The 18,290-nt window shown below is 40.9% G+C and overlaps 2 protein-coding genes across 2 annotated transcripts; both read left to right on the forward strand.

The window, feature by feature from the left end:
- The first annotated feature begins 2,877 nt into the window (after positions 1-2,877).
- Positions 2,878-15,222, forward strand: LOC128212310 (spondin-2-like). The gene is made up of 4 exons (XM_052917700.1): positions 2,878-3,448; positions 9,061-9,272; positions 12,900-13,386; positions 14,169-15,222. Exons 1-4 carry the CDS (start codon positions 3,217-3,219, stop codon positions 14,378-14,380), a joined length of 1,143 nt encoding a protein of 380 aa, XP_052773660.1. The 5' UTR covers positions 2,878-3,216; the 3' UTR covers positions 14,381-15,222.
- Positions 15,223-15,878: 656 nt separating this feature from the next.
- LOC128210609 (von Willebrand factor C domain-containing protein 2-like) lies at positions 15,879-18,044 on the forward strand. The gene is made up of 4 exons (XM_052914959.1): positions 15,879-15,962; positions 16,540-16,656; positions 17,287-17,434; positions 17,671-18,044. The coding sequence occupies exons 1-4, from the start codon at positions 15,879-15,881 to the stop codon at positions 17,883-17,885; spliced, it is 564 nt and encodes a 187-aa protein (XP_052770919.1). The 3' UTR covers positions 17,886-18,044.
- The last annotated feature ends 246 nt before the right edge of the window (positions 18,045-18,290 follow it).

Genomic DNA, 18,290 nt, shown 5'->3' on the forward strand with positions numbered 1-18,290 from the left:
TCCGTCTTTGTTGTTTGTCTATCGGTCTTGTTTCTGCAGTGTCCGTCTTTGTTGTTTGTCTATCGGTCTTGTTTCTGCAGGTCCGTCTTTGTTGTTTGTCTATCGGTCTTGTTTCTGCAGTGTCCGTCTTTGTTGTTTGTCTATCGGTCTTGTTTCTGCAGTGTCCGTCTTTGTTGTTTGTCTATCGGTCTTGTTTCTGCAGTGTCCGTCTTTGTTGTTTGTCTATCGGTCTTGTTTCTGCAGGTCCGTCTTTGTTGTTTGTCTATCGGTCTTGTTTCTACAGGTCCGTCTTTGTTGTTTGTATATCGGTCTTGTTTCTGCAGGTCCGTCTTTGTTGTTTGTGTACCGGACTTGTTTCTGCAGGTCCGTCTTTGTTGTTTGTCTATCGGTCTTGTTTCTGCAAGTCCGTCTTTGTTGTTTGTCTATCGGTCTTGTTTCTGCAGGTCCGTCTTTGTTGTTTGTCTATCGGTCTTGTTTCTGCAGTGTCCGTCTTTGTTGTTTGTCTATCGGTCTTGTTTCTGCAGTGTCCGTCTTTGTTGTTTGTCTATCGGTCTTGTTTCTGCAGTGTCCGTCTTTGTTGTTTGTCTATCGGTCTTGTTTCTGCAGGTCCGTCTTTGTAATTTGTGTACCGGTCCCGTCTCTGTTTCTACAGGTCCGTCTTTGTTGTTTGTATATCGGTCTTGTTTCTGCAGGTCCGTCTTTGTTGTTTGTTTATCGGTCTTGTTTCTGCAGTGTCCGTCTTTGTTGTTTGTCTATCGGTCTTGTTTCTGCAGTGTCCGTCTTTGTTGTTTGTCTATCGGTCTTGTTTCTGCAGATCCGTCTTTGTAATTTGTGTACCGGTCCCGTCTCTGTTTCTACAGGTCCGTCTTTGTTGTTTGTATATCGGTCTTGTTTCTGCAGGTCCGTCTTTGTTGTTTGTCTATCGGTCTTGTTTCTGCAGTGTCCGTCTTTGTTGTTTGTGTTCCGGTCTTGTTTCTGCAGGTCCGTCTTTGTTGTTTGTGTACCGGTCTGGTTTCTGAAGTATCCGTCTTTGTTGCTTGTGTACCTGTCTTGTCTCTGAAGTGTCGGTCTTTGTTGATTGTGTACCTGTCTTGTCTCTGAAGTGTCCGTCTTTGTTGTTTGTGTACCGGTCTCGCCTCTGCAGTGTCCGTCTTTGTTGTTGGTCTAACGGTCTTGTCTCTAAAGTTTCGGTCTTTGTTGTTTGTGTACCGGTCTCGCCTCTGCAGTGTCCGTCTTTGTTGTTTGTCTAACGGTCTTGTCTCTGAAGTTTCGGTCTTTGTTGTTTGTGTACCGGTCTTGTGTCTGAAGGGTCGGTCTTTGTTCTGTGTGTACCTGTCTTGACTTTGCAGTATCCATTGTAGTGCAGTCGGTTCACATTAGTCTTGGTGCAAAATGTGTTCATGCGGTTGTTTGGGTTCTCAAACATTTATAGAAGATTGTTTCTTTATCAACGCAAATCCCAACATGACGTCAAACGCAGGTTTCAAACGAACACCACCTGGCGCTTAAATTTTTTGCTGAACATACCAAATGATGCAGATGCTCTTTACTAATAAAACGTTTTTCAATGCAGAATGCCTTCCCATACACCATATTGAGTTCACTTCCATGATCGCCAATCAGTACACGGTATTAAAGAGGTTGGTCAGCGGTAAAAAGAAAATTGAGCTGTGGTATTATTCACACGTTTTTACGTTTTTCAAGTTTATATCTTTCTCAAAAGTTAAAATCATTTGTTCTAGGCAGTATAAAAAATCCTGACTTCTGGCTCCTAGTTTTATGCTGTTCTGCTGTTCAACAATATTACGTAACAAATGGTTTATTGCGTTCTGTTTGTTCCTTCCTTTTAAACAGCCACATCAATCATTTCCAGGAAATATACACCTTTCAACATAGCTTACATAAGTATTATGATCTTGTTTATTGCGATTGGTGCTTGGCACTCATTTTGCAGTGCATTTTTTTTTTTTCTCATCTGCAATTACTTTTCAGTGTGGTCTATGGTTTAAACAATCATCACTTTAGAGGAACAGATATATACTTTCTAGTTTCAGCTGATAAGCGATTGAAAATGTGCCATGTTGTTGAGAGAATACAACAAATGTGCAAGGAGAAGAGGCTACCTAATATATACAGTCTTAGTTTGCTGTTGATGTTTGCACGCTTACATTAGCTCTCTTGATATAAAGAAGCGCTGCGGAACGCACTCAAACAGCCATGACGTAGCAAATATTGTCGGAAACAAGGCATCTTTTTGGAGCTGGTATATGAACATAGATCGTAAGCAATTGTTTATTGCATCTATGCTTTTAGCTTGTTTCACATAATAAGGGACGTTCGTGTAATGCTAAATAAAGAATTTGTAAACGAAAATCATATGCATTGAGTTTACCGTTTCCACACAGATTAGAGTTTCAATCGTAGCCAGCGTAGTTTTAATTGGACTAGAAATACACATTTATTCTAATGCATAACAACGTATTGCTTACATGTCTTAGAACATAGGCCAACGGTTGGCACCAACAGGTTTTGTTTACCAATGAGCACGTGTTCAAATAGCCGCAAAAGTTGGTTACCGCTGTTGAAACAAAAACATCATAATTTATGCTCTCTTTTGAAATCTGTTCTACCACCTGTGCCAAATTATTCATAACTAGGCCTGTTTACCGAAGCAATATTTTACAATTATTGATGTTTAACTCCATTACTATGCCCGACCTCCGTTCTTCCCCAATTATATTGTTCTGTTCTGTAGTAAAATGATCCCACGTTGTATGAGCCTTGGGAGTTACTGGGTACATTCTCCCGTAAATCTAGTATATAAGCCCACGCTGGAGCAACTTTCATCCAATTTCAAATATACCGGGTCGACGCGCATCTATTACAAACCGTTGTAAAACGCTGATAAGAAATATTTTGAGAGCTTTGCTATTAATCTATTTAGTTGGTAGAGAGTCACTTATTAAACACTGAGCCATTTGCAAACGGTTGATCTCGCTTTGTGCAACGCATTCCATGGACATAAATTGTGAACATACAAACATACATACAAACAAATCGTCATTTCTATGATATATTAAAATCATAAGCAATGCAATATTTTCCATAGGACTTGGCAACTAAACTATACAGAAAAGAAAGTATACGAACAAACATTGATTTGACAGGAACAAGGATCAGGGTCACTATTTACACAAAAAAATATACCTAAAGAAAATGGCAAACATTACAAATGTAATATCCTGTGTCATTGTTCTGGTGGTGTTGGTGATGTGTGACGCAAAGAATGTCAGAAAGAATAAACAAAAGACCAAAAAATACAGCGGAAAGTGCAAGCCAAACATCGTGGCTGAGTACGAACTGGCATTTCAGGGGGCGTGGTCGGAGAAGGGATACCCCAGAATGTACCCGAAATACCGCCCACACGCGCAGTGGTCAAAACTTATAGGTATGTGCAAAATATATTGTGTTCTTTTTGAAGTAATCATTGGCCAAAATCTGGCTCCAATAAGTTTTATTATAAAATACAAAAATGCGTCCAAATGAAGATTATCTAAACTGGAGATGCACTATTTCCATTAGCTACAGTTTATACAAATTAGGGTATACTAGTTTTAAACCATTGAACTGAAATTGTAATTTCATTTCCGAAACAAGCATAAATCAGCTGTGTATTTGTCACTTCGTAGTTTGTATCAAAGAAAAGTTTAGTCTGAACAGTTTTAAATCAAAACATTGTAACGAAATTCAAGGGGCGTATTCAGTGTCATGACTAGGGGAATCTTCACATTTAAATGTATTCAGTGTCATGACAATGAGTATCTTCACATTTTGTTTGTATTCAGTGTCATGACTAGGGGTATCTTCACATTTTATATGTATTCAGTGTCATGACTAGGGGTATCTTCACATTTTGTTTGTATTCAGTGTCATAACTAGGGGTATCTTCACATTTTGTTTGTATTCAGTGTCATGACTAGGGGAATCTTCACATTTTGTATGTATTCAGTGTCATGACTAGGGGTATCTTCACATTTTGTTTGTATTCAGTGTCATGACTAGGGGTATCTTCACATTTTGTTTGTATTCAGTGTCATGACAAGGGGTATCTTCACATTTTGTTTGTATTCAGTGTCATGGCAAGGGTATCTTCACATTTTGTATGTATTCAGTGTCATGACAAGGGTATCTTCACATTTTGTTTGCATTCAGTGTCATGACTAGGGGTATCTTCACATTTTGTTTGCATTCAGTGTCATGACTAGGGGTATCTTCACATTTTGTATGCATTCAGTGTCATGACTAGGGGTATCTTCACATTTTGTATGCATTCAGTGTCATGACTAGGGGAATCTTCACATTTTGTTTGTATTCAGTGTCATGACAAGGGGTATCTTCACATTTTGTATGCATTCAGTGTCATGACAAGGGGTATCTTCACATTTTGTATGCATTCAGTGTCATGACAAGGGGTACCTTCACATTTTGTATGCATTCAGTGTCATGACTAGGGGTATCTTCACATTTTGTTTGCATTCAGTGTCATGACTAGGGGTATCTTCACATTTTGTATGCATTCAGTGTCATGACTAGGGGTATCTTCACATTTTGTATGCATTCAGTGTCATGACTAGGGGTATCTTCACATTTTGTTTGCATTCAGTGTCATGACTAGAGCTATCTTCACATTTTGTTTGCATTCAGTGTCATGACTAGAGCTATCTTCACATTTTGTTTGCATTCAGTGTCATGACTAGGGGTATCTTCACATTTTGTTTGCATTCAGTGTCATGACTAGGGGTATCTTCACATTTTGTTTGCATTCAGTGTCATGACAAGGGGTATCTTCAAATTTTGTTTGCATTCAGTGTCATGACAAGGGGTATCTTCACATTTTGTTTGCATTCAGTGTCATGTCTACGGGTATCTTCACATTTTGTTTGCATTCAGTGTCATGACAAGGGGTATCTTCACATTTTGTTTGCATTCAGTGTCATGACAAGGGGTATCTTCACATTTTGTATGTATTCAGTGTCATGTCAAGGGGTATCTTCACATTTTGTATGTATTCAGTGTCATGTCTAGGGGTATCTTCACATTTTGTATGTATTCAGTGTCATGACCAGTGTCATGACTAGGGGTATCTTCACATCCTCTCATTCTGTATACAATTATGATTATATAAACGTTTTGAGCAAAAGTCAATTTATGGTCGACCCCTTTTACAGCTGTTTCTCATCTATTTCTCTTTCAGTTTCAGTACCTTTAAGTTTAGAAAAAATCAATTGCAAGTTTGTAATATGATATTTATTGGCGAATCTTACCCTTGTTTACGCAACCTTACAACCGGTCGACTTATGAATGTGAAGGAAACCGTCAGTTAGAATAAAATATAAAAGTTACTCGTTAACGTATGAGCTGTCTAGACTCGGGCACATTGAAGTCAGTATTTTGGATTCCTATGATAAAGACAGCTTCACAGGCAGTTAAATATCATTAAATAAAATATCGACTTCAGTACCATTTAAATCATGCAAACAGTATCCATTAGTCTGATTTTGCGGACGTATTAATTTTTTTGAAAGTGATAAACATTTAGTATGCTAGTTGCATATTTTATTTTCTCTCAACCTATCAAATTAATATTCCAAATAATGTTCAGTCCGTTTTTCAAAATACATTTAGAGTTTTTTTTAATCATTTTGCAATCTCCCTGAGCATTTCCCGCTTTTATTGCCAATTTTCATAGCACTGAGTTCAGCATATATAGGAAGTCTAGACTCCGCACAAGCTATGGTAAACGTCCCACAAGCATATTTTCAAGCTTAACGATATCTCAGCATGGTGTATGTCTATGATTAAGACAGCTTTCAAATCACTCAATTATCTTGAAATGAAATATCGACTTAACACCAGTTAAGCCGTGCAAATATTAGTAAGCAGTATAAATCTGCAGTGGCACTAACTGATTGGAAAATGATGAACATTTATCATGTCTTAATATTTTATTATCTCTGAACCTCTCAAATTTACATTGATAATGATGTGCAGTCCATTATATTGTTATCCGTTTGTCAGATGTTTCTGAATATGTTTATGAATTTAAATGTCCATCCTCAATAAGAGCCTTTTATCGACGGGCATACGGCACTGCATCGTAAAAATCAAGAAGTATCGAAAGTAATTGAATTGAGTGTGTTACTACAAATGTAAATAAACTAGTCATATCTTACGTGACCTTATTCTCCTCAAATATTTCGGAATATTCACCTATTATAATTATAAATTAAATGAAAAAGCCATGCATCAAACAAAAGAATAGGCAGAAAAGTGAATGTGGCTGAATAAAAACAACACAAGAAAATTTGCTTTGTCTTCAGACCTTGAACTGTCTGTATGTCTGTGTTACTCATAACCATAATCCCATCCCAGTGAAAAAGGTTGCTTGTTACAAGGAAGTCATAACAATCCGAGAGAAATATACACTCTTCCCTGCCAAACTTTATGTTCTATCTGAAAATCAATGAAAAATAAGCATTTATGCCCCTGCATCATCCGTGCAAATTTTCATAATTTGCTATTGACAGTCTACAGTAGTCATGGCAAGGCGTTTGGACATTGGCTATTGGCAGTGTACAGTAATCATGGCAAGGCGTTGGGACATTGGCCATTGACAGTCTACAGTAGTCATGGCAAGGCGTTTGGACATTGGCCATTGACAGTCTACAGTATTCATGGCAAGGCGTTTGGACATTGGCCATTGACAGTCTACAGTAGTCATGGCAGGGCGTTTGGACATTGGCTATTGGCAGTGTACAGTAATCATGGCAAGGCGTTTGGACATTGGCCATTGACAGTCTACAGTAGTCATGGCAGGGCGTTTGGACATTGGCTATTGGCAGTGTACAGTAATCATGGCAAGGCGTTTGGACATTGGCTATTGGCAGTGTACAGTAATCATGGCAAGGCGTTTGGACATTGGCTATTGGCAGTGTACAGTAATCATGGCAAGGCGTTTGGACATTGGCCATTGGCAGTGTACAGTAATCATGGCAAGGCGTTTGGACATTGGCCATTGGCAGTGTACAGTAATCATGGCAAGGCGTTTGGACATTGGCCATTGGCAGTGTACAGTAATCATGGCAAGGCGTTTGGACATTGGCTATTGGCAGTGTACAGTAATCATGGCAAGGTGTTTGGACATTGGCTATTGGCAGTGTACAGTAATCATGGCAAGGCGTTTGGACATTGGCTATTGGCAGTGTACAGTAATCATGGCAAGGCGTTTGGACATTGGCTATTGGCAGTGTACAGTAATCATGGCAAGGCGTTTGGACATTGGCTATTGGCAGTTTACAGTAATCATGGCAAGGCGTTTGGACATTGGCTATTGGCAGTGTACAGTAATCATGGCAAGGCGTTTGGACATTGGCCATTGACATTTTACAGTAATCATGGCAGGGCGTTTGGACATTGGCTATTGGCAGTGTACAGTAATCATGGCAAGGGGTTTGGACATTGGCTATTGGCAATGTACAGTAATCATGGCAAGGCGTTTGGACATTGGCCATTGGCAGTGTACAGTAATCATGGTAAGGCGTTTGGACATTGGCTATTGGCAGTTTACAGTAATCATGGCAAGGCGTTTGGACATTGGCTATTGTCAGTGTACAGTAATCATGGCAAGGCGTTTGGACATTGGCCATTGACATTTTACAGTAATCATGGCAAGGCGTTTGGACATTGGCTATTGGCAGTGTACAGTAATCATGGCAAGGCGTTTGGACATTGGCTATTGGCAATGTACAGTAATCATGGCAAGGCGTTTGGACATTGGCCATTGGCAGTGTACAGTAATCATGGCAAGGCGTTTGGACATTGGCTATTGGCAGTGTACAGTAATCATGACAAGGCGTTTTGAAACTGGCCATTGGCAGTGTACAGTAATCATGGCAAGGCGTTTGGACATTGGCCATTGGCAATGTACAGTAATCATGGCAAGGCATTTGGACATTGGCAGTGTACAGTAATCATGGCTAGGCGTTTGGACATTGGCCATTGGCAGTGTACAGTAATCATGGCAAGGCGTTTGGACATTGGCTATTGGCAGTGTACAGTAATATTGGCAATGTTATTGGAAGTGTACAGTAATCATGGACTTTGGTTCTTAGTAGTGTACAGTAATCATGGCAAGGCGTATCGACATTGGTCATTGGCAGTGTACATAAATCATGTACAATAATTATGGCAGTGCTTTTGGACATTTGCAATTGGCAGTGTACATTAATCATGTACAATAATCATGGCAAGGCGTTTGGACATTGGTTATTGGCAGTTTACAGTAATCATGTACAATAATCATGGCAAGGCGTTTGGACATTGGCTATTGGCATTTTACAGTAATCATGTACAGTAATCATGGCAGGGCGTTTGGACATTGGCTATTGGCATTTTACAGTAATCATGTACAGTAATCATGGCAAGGCGTTTGGACATTGGCTATTGGCATTTTACAGTAATCATGTACAGTAATCATGGCAAGGCGTTTGGACATTGGCTATTGGCATTTTACAGTAATCATGTACAGTAATCATGGCAGGGCGTTTGGACATTGGCTATTGGCAGTATACAGTAATCATGGCAAGGCGTTTGGACATTGGCTATTGGCAGTATACAGTATTCATGGCAAGGCGTTTGGACATTGGCTATTGGCAGTTTACAGTAATCATGGCAAGGCGTTGGGACATTGGCTATTGACAGTTTATAGTATTCATGGCAAGGCGTTTGGACATTGGCTATTGGCAGTTTACAGTAATCATGGCAAGGCGTTTGGACATTGGTCATTGGCAGAATTTTTGCGTTGCTTTACCTTCTTGCAAAGTATTACTTGAATAGCAAGGCATATTTGCTTAACGGCAAGTTGGTGTAAGACTGGTTAGACGCCTTTTCCTCTGAAATACTTGTTTTTCGTTCGAGAAAAGTGACAAGATATTAACAAGTAAACAGGCTGTGAAATAGTCAAAAGTTCTTTTAATTTGTTTCCCCTTTATTCTCTTCCAGGAAGAAGCCACTCGGACCGATACACAATGTGGAGAGAGGGAGCCCTTGCGTCGGAGGCGGTCCAAGCGTTCGCGGAGGAGGGTAACACGCGGGGATTTGATATCGAGGCGCAGGCTTATGGCGGCATCCGGGACACATTTACCGCAGCACCCATTTCCGGAGGGCTAGGGAAAACTGCGGCCAACTTTATAGCAGATGGAACGCACAATCTGGTATGGTGTGGCTCTATTCATTGTTTTGTGTTTTTGTTTCAGGCCGTGGTAACTGTTTTACTTCAAATAGCCAATTTCCAAACGCATTGCAATTGTTACTCTAGACTGCAAATAACAAATTGTCGAAAGCTATGTCATAATAAATGTACACTGTAAATAGCGAAAGGCCTTGCAATGGTAACTTTACACTGCAAATGGCCAACGGTCACATGCCTCGCAATGCTTACTGTGCACTGCAAATGGTAAACGGTCACACGTCTCGCAATGGTTACTGTGCACTGCAAAGTGCCAGTGGTCACATGCCTCGCAATGCTTACTGTGCAATGCAAATGGTTAACGGTCACACACCTCGCAATGGTTACTGTGCACTGCAAATGGCCAACGGTCACACGACTTGCAATGCTTACTGTGCACTGTAAACGACCAGCGGTCACACGCCTTACAATGGTGACTGTGCACTGCAAATGGCCAGCGGTCACACGCCTCGCAATGGTTACCGTGCACTGAAAATGGCCAACGGTCACACACCCTTCCAATGGTTACTGTGCACTGCAAATGACCAACGGTCACACCTCTTGCAATGCCTACTGTGTACTGCAAATGGCCAGCGATCACACGCCTTGCAATGCCTACTGTGTTCTGCAAATGGCCAGCGGTCACACGCCTTGCAATGGTTGCTTCTGCAAATGGTCAACGGTCAAACGCCTTGCAATGGTTACTGTGCACTGCAAATGGCCAGCTGTCACACGCCTTGCAATGGTTGCTTCTGCAAATGGTCAACGGTCAAACGCCTTGCAATGGTTACTGTTCACTGCAAATGGCCAACGGTCACACCCCTCGCAATGATGACCGTGCAATGCAAATAGTCAACGGACACACGCCTCGAAATTATTACTGTGTACAACAAATGTTCAGCGGCGTCAGGCCTTGCAATGGTTACTGTGCACTACACATGGCTAGCGGAAACACACCTCGCAATTGTTACTTTGCACTGCAAATGACCAACGGTCACACCCCTTGCAATGGTTACTGTGCACTGCAAATGCCACGGTCACACGCCTTGTAATGGTTACTGTGCACAGCAAATGGCCAGCAGTCACACGCCTTGCAATGGTTACTTTGCACTACACAAGGCTAGCGGAAACACACCTCGCAATTGTTACTGTACACTGCAAATAGCCAACGGTCACATGCCTCATAATGGATACTGTGCACTACAAATGACCACGGTCACAACCCTCGCAATGGTTACTACGCAATGCAAATGGCCAACGGTCACACGCCTTGCAATGATTACTGTGAACTGCAAATGGCCAGCGGTCACACGCCTTACAATGGTTACTGTGCACTGCAAATGGCCAACGGTCACACGCCTTACAATGGTTACTGTGCACTGCAAATGGCCAACGGTCACACGCCTTACAATGGTTACTGTACACTGTAAATGGCCAACGGTCACACGCCTTACAATGGTTACTGTACACTGCAAATGGTCAACGGTCACACGCCTTACAATGGTAACCGTACACTGCAAATGACCAACGGCCACACTCCTCGCAATGGTTACTGTACACTGCAAATGGCCAGCGGTCACACGCCTTACAATGGTTACTGTGCACTGCAAATAGCCAGTGATCACACTCCTCGCAATGGTTACTGTGCACTGCAAATGGCCAACGGTCACCCGCCTTGCAATGGCTACCGTGCAATGCAAATGCCACGGTCACAACCCTCGCAATGGTTACTGTGCACTGCAAATGGCCAACGGTCACACGCCTCGTCATGGTTACCGTGCACTGCAAATGGCCAACGGTCACCGTGCACTGCAAATGGCCAACGGTCACACGCCTCGCAATGGTTACCGTGCACTGCAAGTGGCCAACGGCAACACGCCTCGCAATGGTTACCGTGCACTGCAAATTGCCAACGGTCACCGTGCACTGCAAATGGCCAACGGTCACACGCCTCGCAATGGTTACCGTGCACTGCAAATGGCCAACGGCCACACGCCTCGCAATGGTTACCGTGCACTGCAAGTGGCCAACGGTCACACGCCTTGCAATGGTTACCGTGCACTGCAAATGGCCAACGGTCACATGCCTCGCAATGGTTACCGTGCACTGCAAATGGCCAACGGTCACACGCCTTGCAATGGTTACCGTGCACTGCAAGTGGCCAACGGCCACACGCCTCGCAATGGTTACCGTGCACTGCAAATGGCCAACGGTCACACGCCTTGAAATGGTTACTGTGCACTGCAAATGGTCAACGGTCACACCCCTCGCAAGTTTTCTGTGCACTGCAAATCGCTAACGGTCACAAACCTTACAATGGTTACTGTACACTGCGATTGGCCAACGGTCACTTGCACTTTGCAATGGCTACCGTGCACTTCAAATAACCAACGGTCACACAACTATACACTGCAAATAACCCACTTTCAAAATAATGAGCATTGCAAATAGACAATGGTCAATCTACTATGTATTGCAAATAGCCACTGGTCGAACACCTTTGCCATGACTATCCTGCATTGAAAACAGCCAACGACCTAAAAGCGCAGCGGTAATGACAGTTGCTTTGTACTTACTGAACCAGCAGTGTACATTATACATAAAACAAATGCAAGTATGAGTTATTTGTACTTTAACGGTTGTTTTATTTAACAGCATGTCTTTCATTTGTATCACTTATTGAACGGTCTTCAGTTAATGGTTTTCTAAGCTGTTTAAGTGTGGCAAGAACAAATAGTTTATGTTTTCCAGTAGTGCAAATGACAGTCGACATTTTAGGGATTACGTCACAGGCAGCAAACATCGGCAAAACAAACACAAATCTGCAAAGGCTGTTGCCATTACTTATTGCCTTTGACGTCATGTTCAAGTAGACTGTTGTTTCGAACAAACAATACTGCATCATGATATTTACGGCATCCTTCGACGCCTACAACGCAAACGACCATTAAAGCGACTTTACGGGCCACTTTAGCATGAACTTCATCAAAGAATTCTATAATGACAACTGTTGTTATGTTTTTGCATGAAACATAGATTTATGCTTTATAAGCATGTGCCAAAAAGCATCCAGCGATTCTGTAATACAAACGGATTATCACATATAGATAATATAGTCTGTGGATTACCATGGCATGAAAATCCATACCTCCGAAAACCTATCTGTATTGTCGGAGTGTTTTCCTTTTTCCGATTTTTACTACATTTATTCATTTATTTTCACCTTTCAGTGAGAGTTATACATACCAAATCTTTTAAGCTATACAACACCAGAAGTAGTTTCATAAAAGAAAGTGATGTAGTTGAATAGCATGCAGAACTCGTACGGGTAAAGTTTAAAGTTAAAAACAACAACAACAAGATGCGCAAGTTGTATTAATTCATGTCCACATTCAGATGGGTATATTGGTCGCCTTTTTTAAGTTTAATTGGTGGTTTTACCTTTCTTTGAAACACATAAGAAGATCGTGTATGAAATACATCGCCGAATGGAAATGGCTTTTCTTGTGGTCATATAACCTTAACCTGTACACGAAGTAAAAGTTTGAAAAAAACACGCTTGATCTTAATGTCAATTACAATAAATAAAAAATCGGATGTCTTTACATTTCAGGTCACATTCATGGTTCGACTGGTTCCAAGCCCAGACTGGTTTGTGGGCGTATCCTCATATGATCTGTGTGAACGCAGGCGATGGAAGAACCATATCAAGATTGATCTTTATCCTATTGACGCAGGAACGGACAGGGGGCTTTCTTTTACCTCCCCGGATTGGCACTCCGTGCCAAGAGAAAACATTTACTCGCTTTCACCAAACAAACCCGCTCATTCGGCCAGTTCTTTTTATTACAGCAATATTACATCACTGCCACCTATTGCGAAAGTCTACCTTACGAAAATTGCCGAGTATCGCCGGAAAGGAAAGGTCCCGCCACCTGTAAAACAGGAAAGAAATTTAGTTATATACAGTGATGAAACTGAATTTGAGCAACCGAGTGAAGTTATTCCAAAGTTGGAAAAGATTATTGACAAAGCAATAGAACAATCAAAAGAACCAAAAGTTAATGAAATAGAAGTTCCGAGAGCAGAACCCTTAATAGGTAATGCATTGTGGTGGTTGAATTGATCAAGAGGGTGTTTCACTGCATAGATTTATGAGTTGATAAATATATTAACACATAGTGTAGATAACATTTATCATAGCAGTATGAATTAACGTAAGTAATTAAATTACCATTAAATACATCTCACCATACAGTCGTAAGAACTGACAAGTTATAAAACTGCTTTAAAAAAAATCAACATTAAAGTTTAAGGATTCCTTACTGTTCATTCAAATGCAAATCACCGAACAAAACGTCAATGTTTATTTGCCAGATAAACTTTAATGGCTTAAAGTATAGTTTGATATAAAATGAAATCTAAATGCTGATTATTGGTTATATAATTTTATTTTTCATCCCTGATTGATACTGTTACCTATGTGTTACCAGTCCATTCTATTTAACTCAATTATCCAAAAACATGACCATGACCATGTAGTTAATGGAATGTCGGTTTCAAGTGCGTTAATTGGTGTTAATTGTTTTTTCCGACATCGTTGTTTAGTCTAGTTGTAAATTGTTTGTGTTACACGCACGCTAATAGCGGAAACAAAGCAGTGCAAATTTTGCTGACGTTCTGATTTTGCTGCAAACTGGACGAAAACTGTATGGAACGTGTAAACTGATGAGAGACAAGTTTCGTACGATATTAAGCACAATTTAGTATTTAAGTCGTTTGGGCCCGATTCTCGAACTTGTAAGTTTGCAAATTTGTCAGGAATAAATGGTGGTCTCCAATTCAAGCATGTTCAAAATTGTTAACTTAATTTTCATTTTAGCGGCGGGACCCGGCTGCCTGGTTTCCGAATGGTCAACTTGGGGAGCGTGTTCCGTGACGTGTGGGTTTGGGCGTCAGGAACGTCAACGGAATATCCTCCGGCGTGCTGTTCATCCCGGTCACTATTGTCCCGTGCTTCGCGAGGAGCGCACGTGCGGAACAATGAGCACGTGCGAGTGGGAAGCGTTTCAGTTTTTGAACCGGAACGGCTAAACGGTCGGTTTCAAGGGTTTAAAACGTTAACGTCTGTCGATGGTACTTGGATACCGCGTATATACTTATGTAAAGTTTATTCTCCAATGATTATTATTAATAAGATTCATTCTCTCAGCGAGCGAAATGAACAAGCGTTGGGGTCTACCCTTAAAAATATATAAATTCTATTCTTTAAATATCAGTTTTTGACTCTAGATTAGAATATGATCATCATGATTAAGAACATTCATGATTATTTATATCATGTGCTTATATATCAGTCTGCGTTCTGTCAGCGGTGGAAAAACTTGCCTTTGACAAACATACCAATAGTGATCAGAGAGCATCACCGAATACGCAGACTTTCAGACTGGTTGATAATAATATAGTTAACTACAGGAGTGCCATTCACTGTCAATGAGACGTACAGCTCCGAAGTGTAGCTACACATAATTATTCGTCAGAAGGGAGATAACTTATCACATATTTTAAAACTACTTGGTGAAGAGTTAGTGAGAGTTCTGTGATTACAACTAATCTTATCTTACCAACTGTATCAATTGGCTTTCAAAGTGGAGACAACGGTTATAACTTATATTTTAAAAGCCTTTTAATTTGTAAAAAAAGACCGTGCATTTACCCTCATTGTATTGTGTTCATATGGGGTTTTTTTTGTATTTTTGAAGATGAGTAAATGTTAATTCGTTATATACACTACGGGTATTGGATGTTGTGTTTGTGAAATGTATTTAGTTTTATTATATTTATCTTACGAAAAATGGATAATCGTACTTTTTGCTATTGTTGTTTTCATAGAGCTTCTTTTTATAAGTTTATGTTTTCCTAATTTTATTTTGATGTTTAAATGCGTTTTTATATTGTTTCTCTTTTTCATACATATTTATCATATTTTGTAATTCGTTCTTTGTTTTTGGCTGATGTAAAGAATGGAAACAAAGAAATATCACATGACCTTAACTTGTTTCTGCCCAATAATTGGATGGTAGCGGAGGTGGTCTTATAGGTTATACGGTCTGCCTGTGTCATTGGCATTTGGGCTTAACCCCACCGCGTCCCGTCCACGTGCACTCTCAAGCCATATGGGGGATGCCCTACCCAGTTGATGCGGTGAGTGAGTGAGAACCAATATTAGGGGCTGTGTGACGATATAACATATCTAAAATAGGGAATTATGAAAGATAGGCCAGTCCCTATTTATAGAGAGCCTGTCACTTGGTCCATTGGAGGGATGATGCTATGCGTAGATTTATCCTTGTCAACCCTCTGATAAATGAGAATGCCGTGGTCCAGCTTGACTGGAGTCTTACAATGACTTAAGAGAACTCTGATGTTCGGAAGAAATATTCCAAGTCACACAACCAAATTCGTTCTAAAGCCCTGTCACGCCTAGCCGCGTTGCCGCTGCTATTGCACGGCGTTGTTAAATTTCCCGTATGGTCCGTATTTTCATGAAGATGGCGATGTCACGGCGACCTTGGCATTTTTACGGAGCTCCATGGCGTGCTACTGCGTTCCCATGGCGCTCTCACGGCACTTCCACTGCAACCACTCTCCACTTCCATCGAAAACATCCTATAATGTATGCCGTTGCATTAGTAAAAGTACTTCATAAAATGAAAAAGGATAATAATATTACTTCAGTATAGTGTTTAAACGTGGTAATTGTATTCTGTTCACTAGGTTTGACTGCTAAATTGAAATAACTACGCGATCTACTTGCAGCGTAGTTAAGTGATAGGAATTCTGACATTCAATCCGTCCATATACATCCGAGGTTGTTTTCGATTGGAGATCGGAGTTCTTTAAATAACTTTTGAGAGTGTTTAAACGTCGGCCTACTGCCACTCATCCGATACACGCTCCATGCGTCAGGTTTTGTGTTGAAAATTTGTCAGCCAATGATGATGCATTCTAAGACAGAAAGATGACCTGATATGAAGAAATAATCTTATCACAAAGAAAGTTTCGTTCGCTACGCTCACTCCGCCTATTATTTATCATTAAACTGTTACTTCATGTCATCTAACTATAACTTAAAGAAAGGGCATCATCGTTATCAATTCTCTTATCTTCCTTTTACGTGTCTTAAGGGCAGGTTCTTATATTTGAACTAAAAAGTGACCAAGTATATTTAGTTGAGCCAAAATGTTGTGCAGTATAGTAATCATTTCCGGTCTGTTTGCGGGTTCCCTCGCCGCTGTGGTGAGATCAGACCCTGTTTTCATACCGTGACAGCGCCACAGGGATGTACTTGGAATGGTACTTTATATCAGGTAAGCCAGCTTTACACTTGATTATTGAAGAATAAAATAAAAGAATACATATTACGCCGGAGCTAGGGGATATGACAGTGTAATATATATGTCACGTGCGACGCCAAACAGACACAAACAGATCCCTTCGGAGAAAAGTATGCTTGACTCTTTAGGGATCCACTGGTCTTTATATACGGTAAACTTTCAATACACACAGAACCCAGGCTTTGCTAATTTGCATATTACCAACCAAGTTTATACAAGTTAACATATGTACTATGAACGTACTTCCGTCTATAACGGAATGTTATACAAAAAGATCAAGCACTGCTCAGTAAATATGTTATACACATAAATTTAAGGCCCCGTTGATAGTTCGTTTCGCCTCTAGTTTTTTTCCACTTTAACTTTGGAATACCCCTCCCATACCCATCCCCACTCCAACCACCACCCCCAAAATAAAATAGAATTTCAGACGACCTAATAATGATTTAATGAAGTCAGACTAGACTGTTTTGAGCTGCTCTTCCATGTTTCGGGATAAGATTATTCCTACATATTTATGGTGATTTGAACACAAAATACAAAATCAACACATTAGAACACAGGTTTTACAATTATAAAATAAACCTTTTACTGTTCCATCAGGTAGGCGACAGTATCCGGAAGTCCCCCTGTCAGCCATGCCAGTGTGGCCAGAACGGGCAAATATTTTGCGCCATCGTCGACTGTTTCTTCACGCCATGTGTTGACACCGTTCAGGACCCAAACCAGTGCTGCCTAACTTATCCTAATGGTAAAACATAGAGCTGAGAACTTTTTGTTTGCTTGCGTTCCTATACTTAACTAATTTCCACAATGTTTGACTTTTGTTTGTTGCCAACCTGATGTAAATGTCGGGAAACATTTCAGTCGTCAGATTTTAATAAGTATTCATTTGTAATGTTTCTCTTCTTGTCGGGGATTCTTTTACCTGTTCCTACAATATACATGGCTGATTATTTACCCTGTAGTACAAGAAGCACGTTTCAGGCAATAACTACCAGGGCCCAGACGGGACCATCGTCAAACAGGGTGAAGTGTATAAGCCGGACGCCTTCACCGTCTGTGAGTGCCCCCAGACGGGACCATCGTCAAACAGGGTGAAGTGTATAAGCCGGACGCCTTCACCGTCTGTCAGTGACCCCAGAACCATCGTCAAACAGGGTGAAGTGTATAAGCCGGACGCCTTCACCGTCTGTCAGTGACCCCAGAACCATCGTCAAACAGGGTGAAGTGTATAAGCCGGACGCCTTCACCGTCTGTCAGTGCCCCCAGAACCATTTCGGCTTTGGATCGGCCACCGCCATTTGCCATCACAGGCTAGTTACCAAGGCCCCACTGGTAGTCAGTTAGTTCAACATAGAAACACCAATGACATGCAATCATGTATTATCTGTGTGAATAAATATAAGCGTGTATAATATTGAAGTTACTTACTGGTATTATGTCATAGCTTGATGACATGGAATAAGATCTTAATGATTAAGAATAAGCGGAGTATAACTAACTCGGAATACAATCTAATTGCCTGGCACCTTTTCAATTCCGCCACAGGGATTGTGTATCAGATGATTGGCAGTAGGCGGACGTTGAAAAAACAACGGGAAAGT

The sequence above is a fragment of the Mya arenaria genome, chromosome 12 (assembly GCF_026914265.1).
Source record: "Mya arenaria isolate MELC-2E11 chromosome 12, ASM2691426v1".
NCBI lineage: Eukaryota > Metazoa > Mollusca > Bivalvia > Myida > Myidae > Mya > Mya arenaria.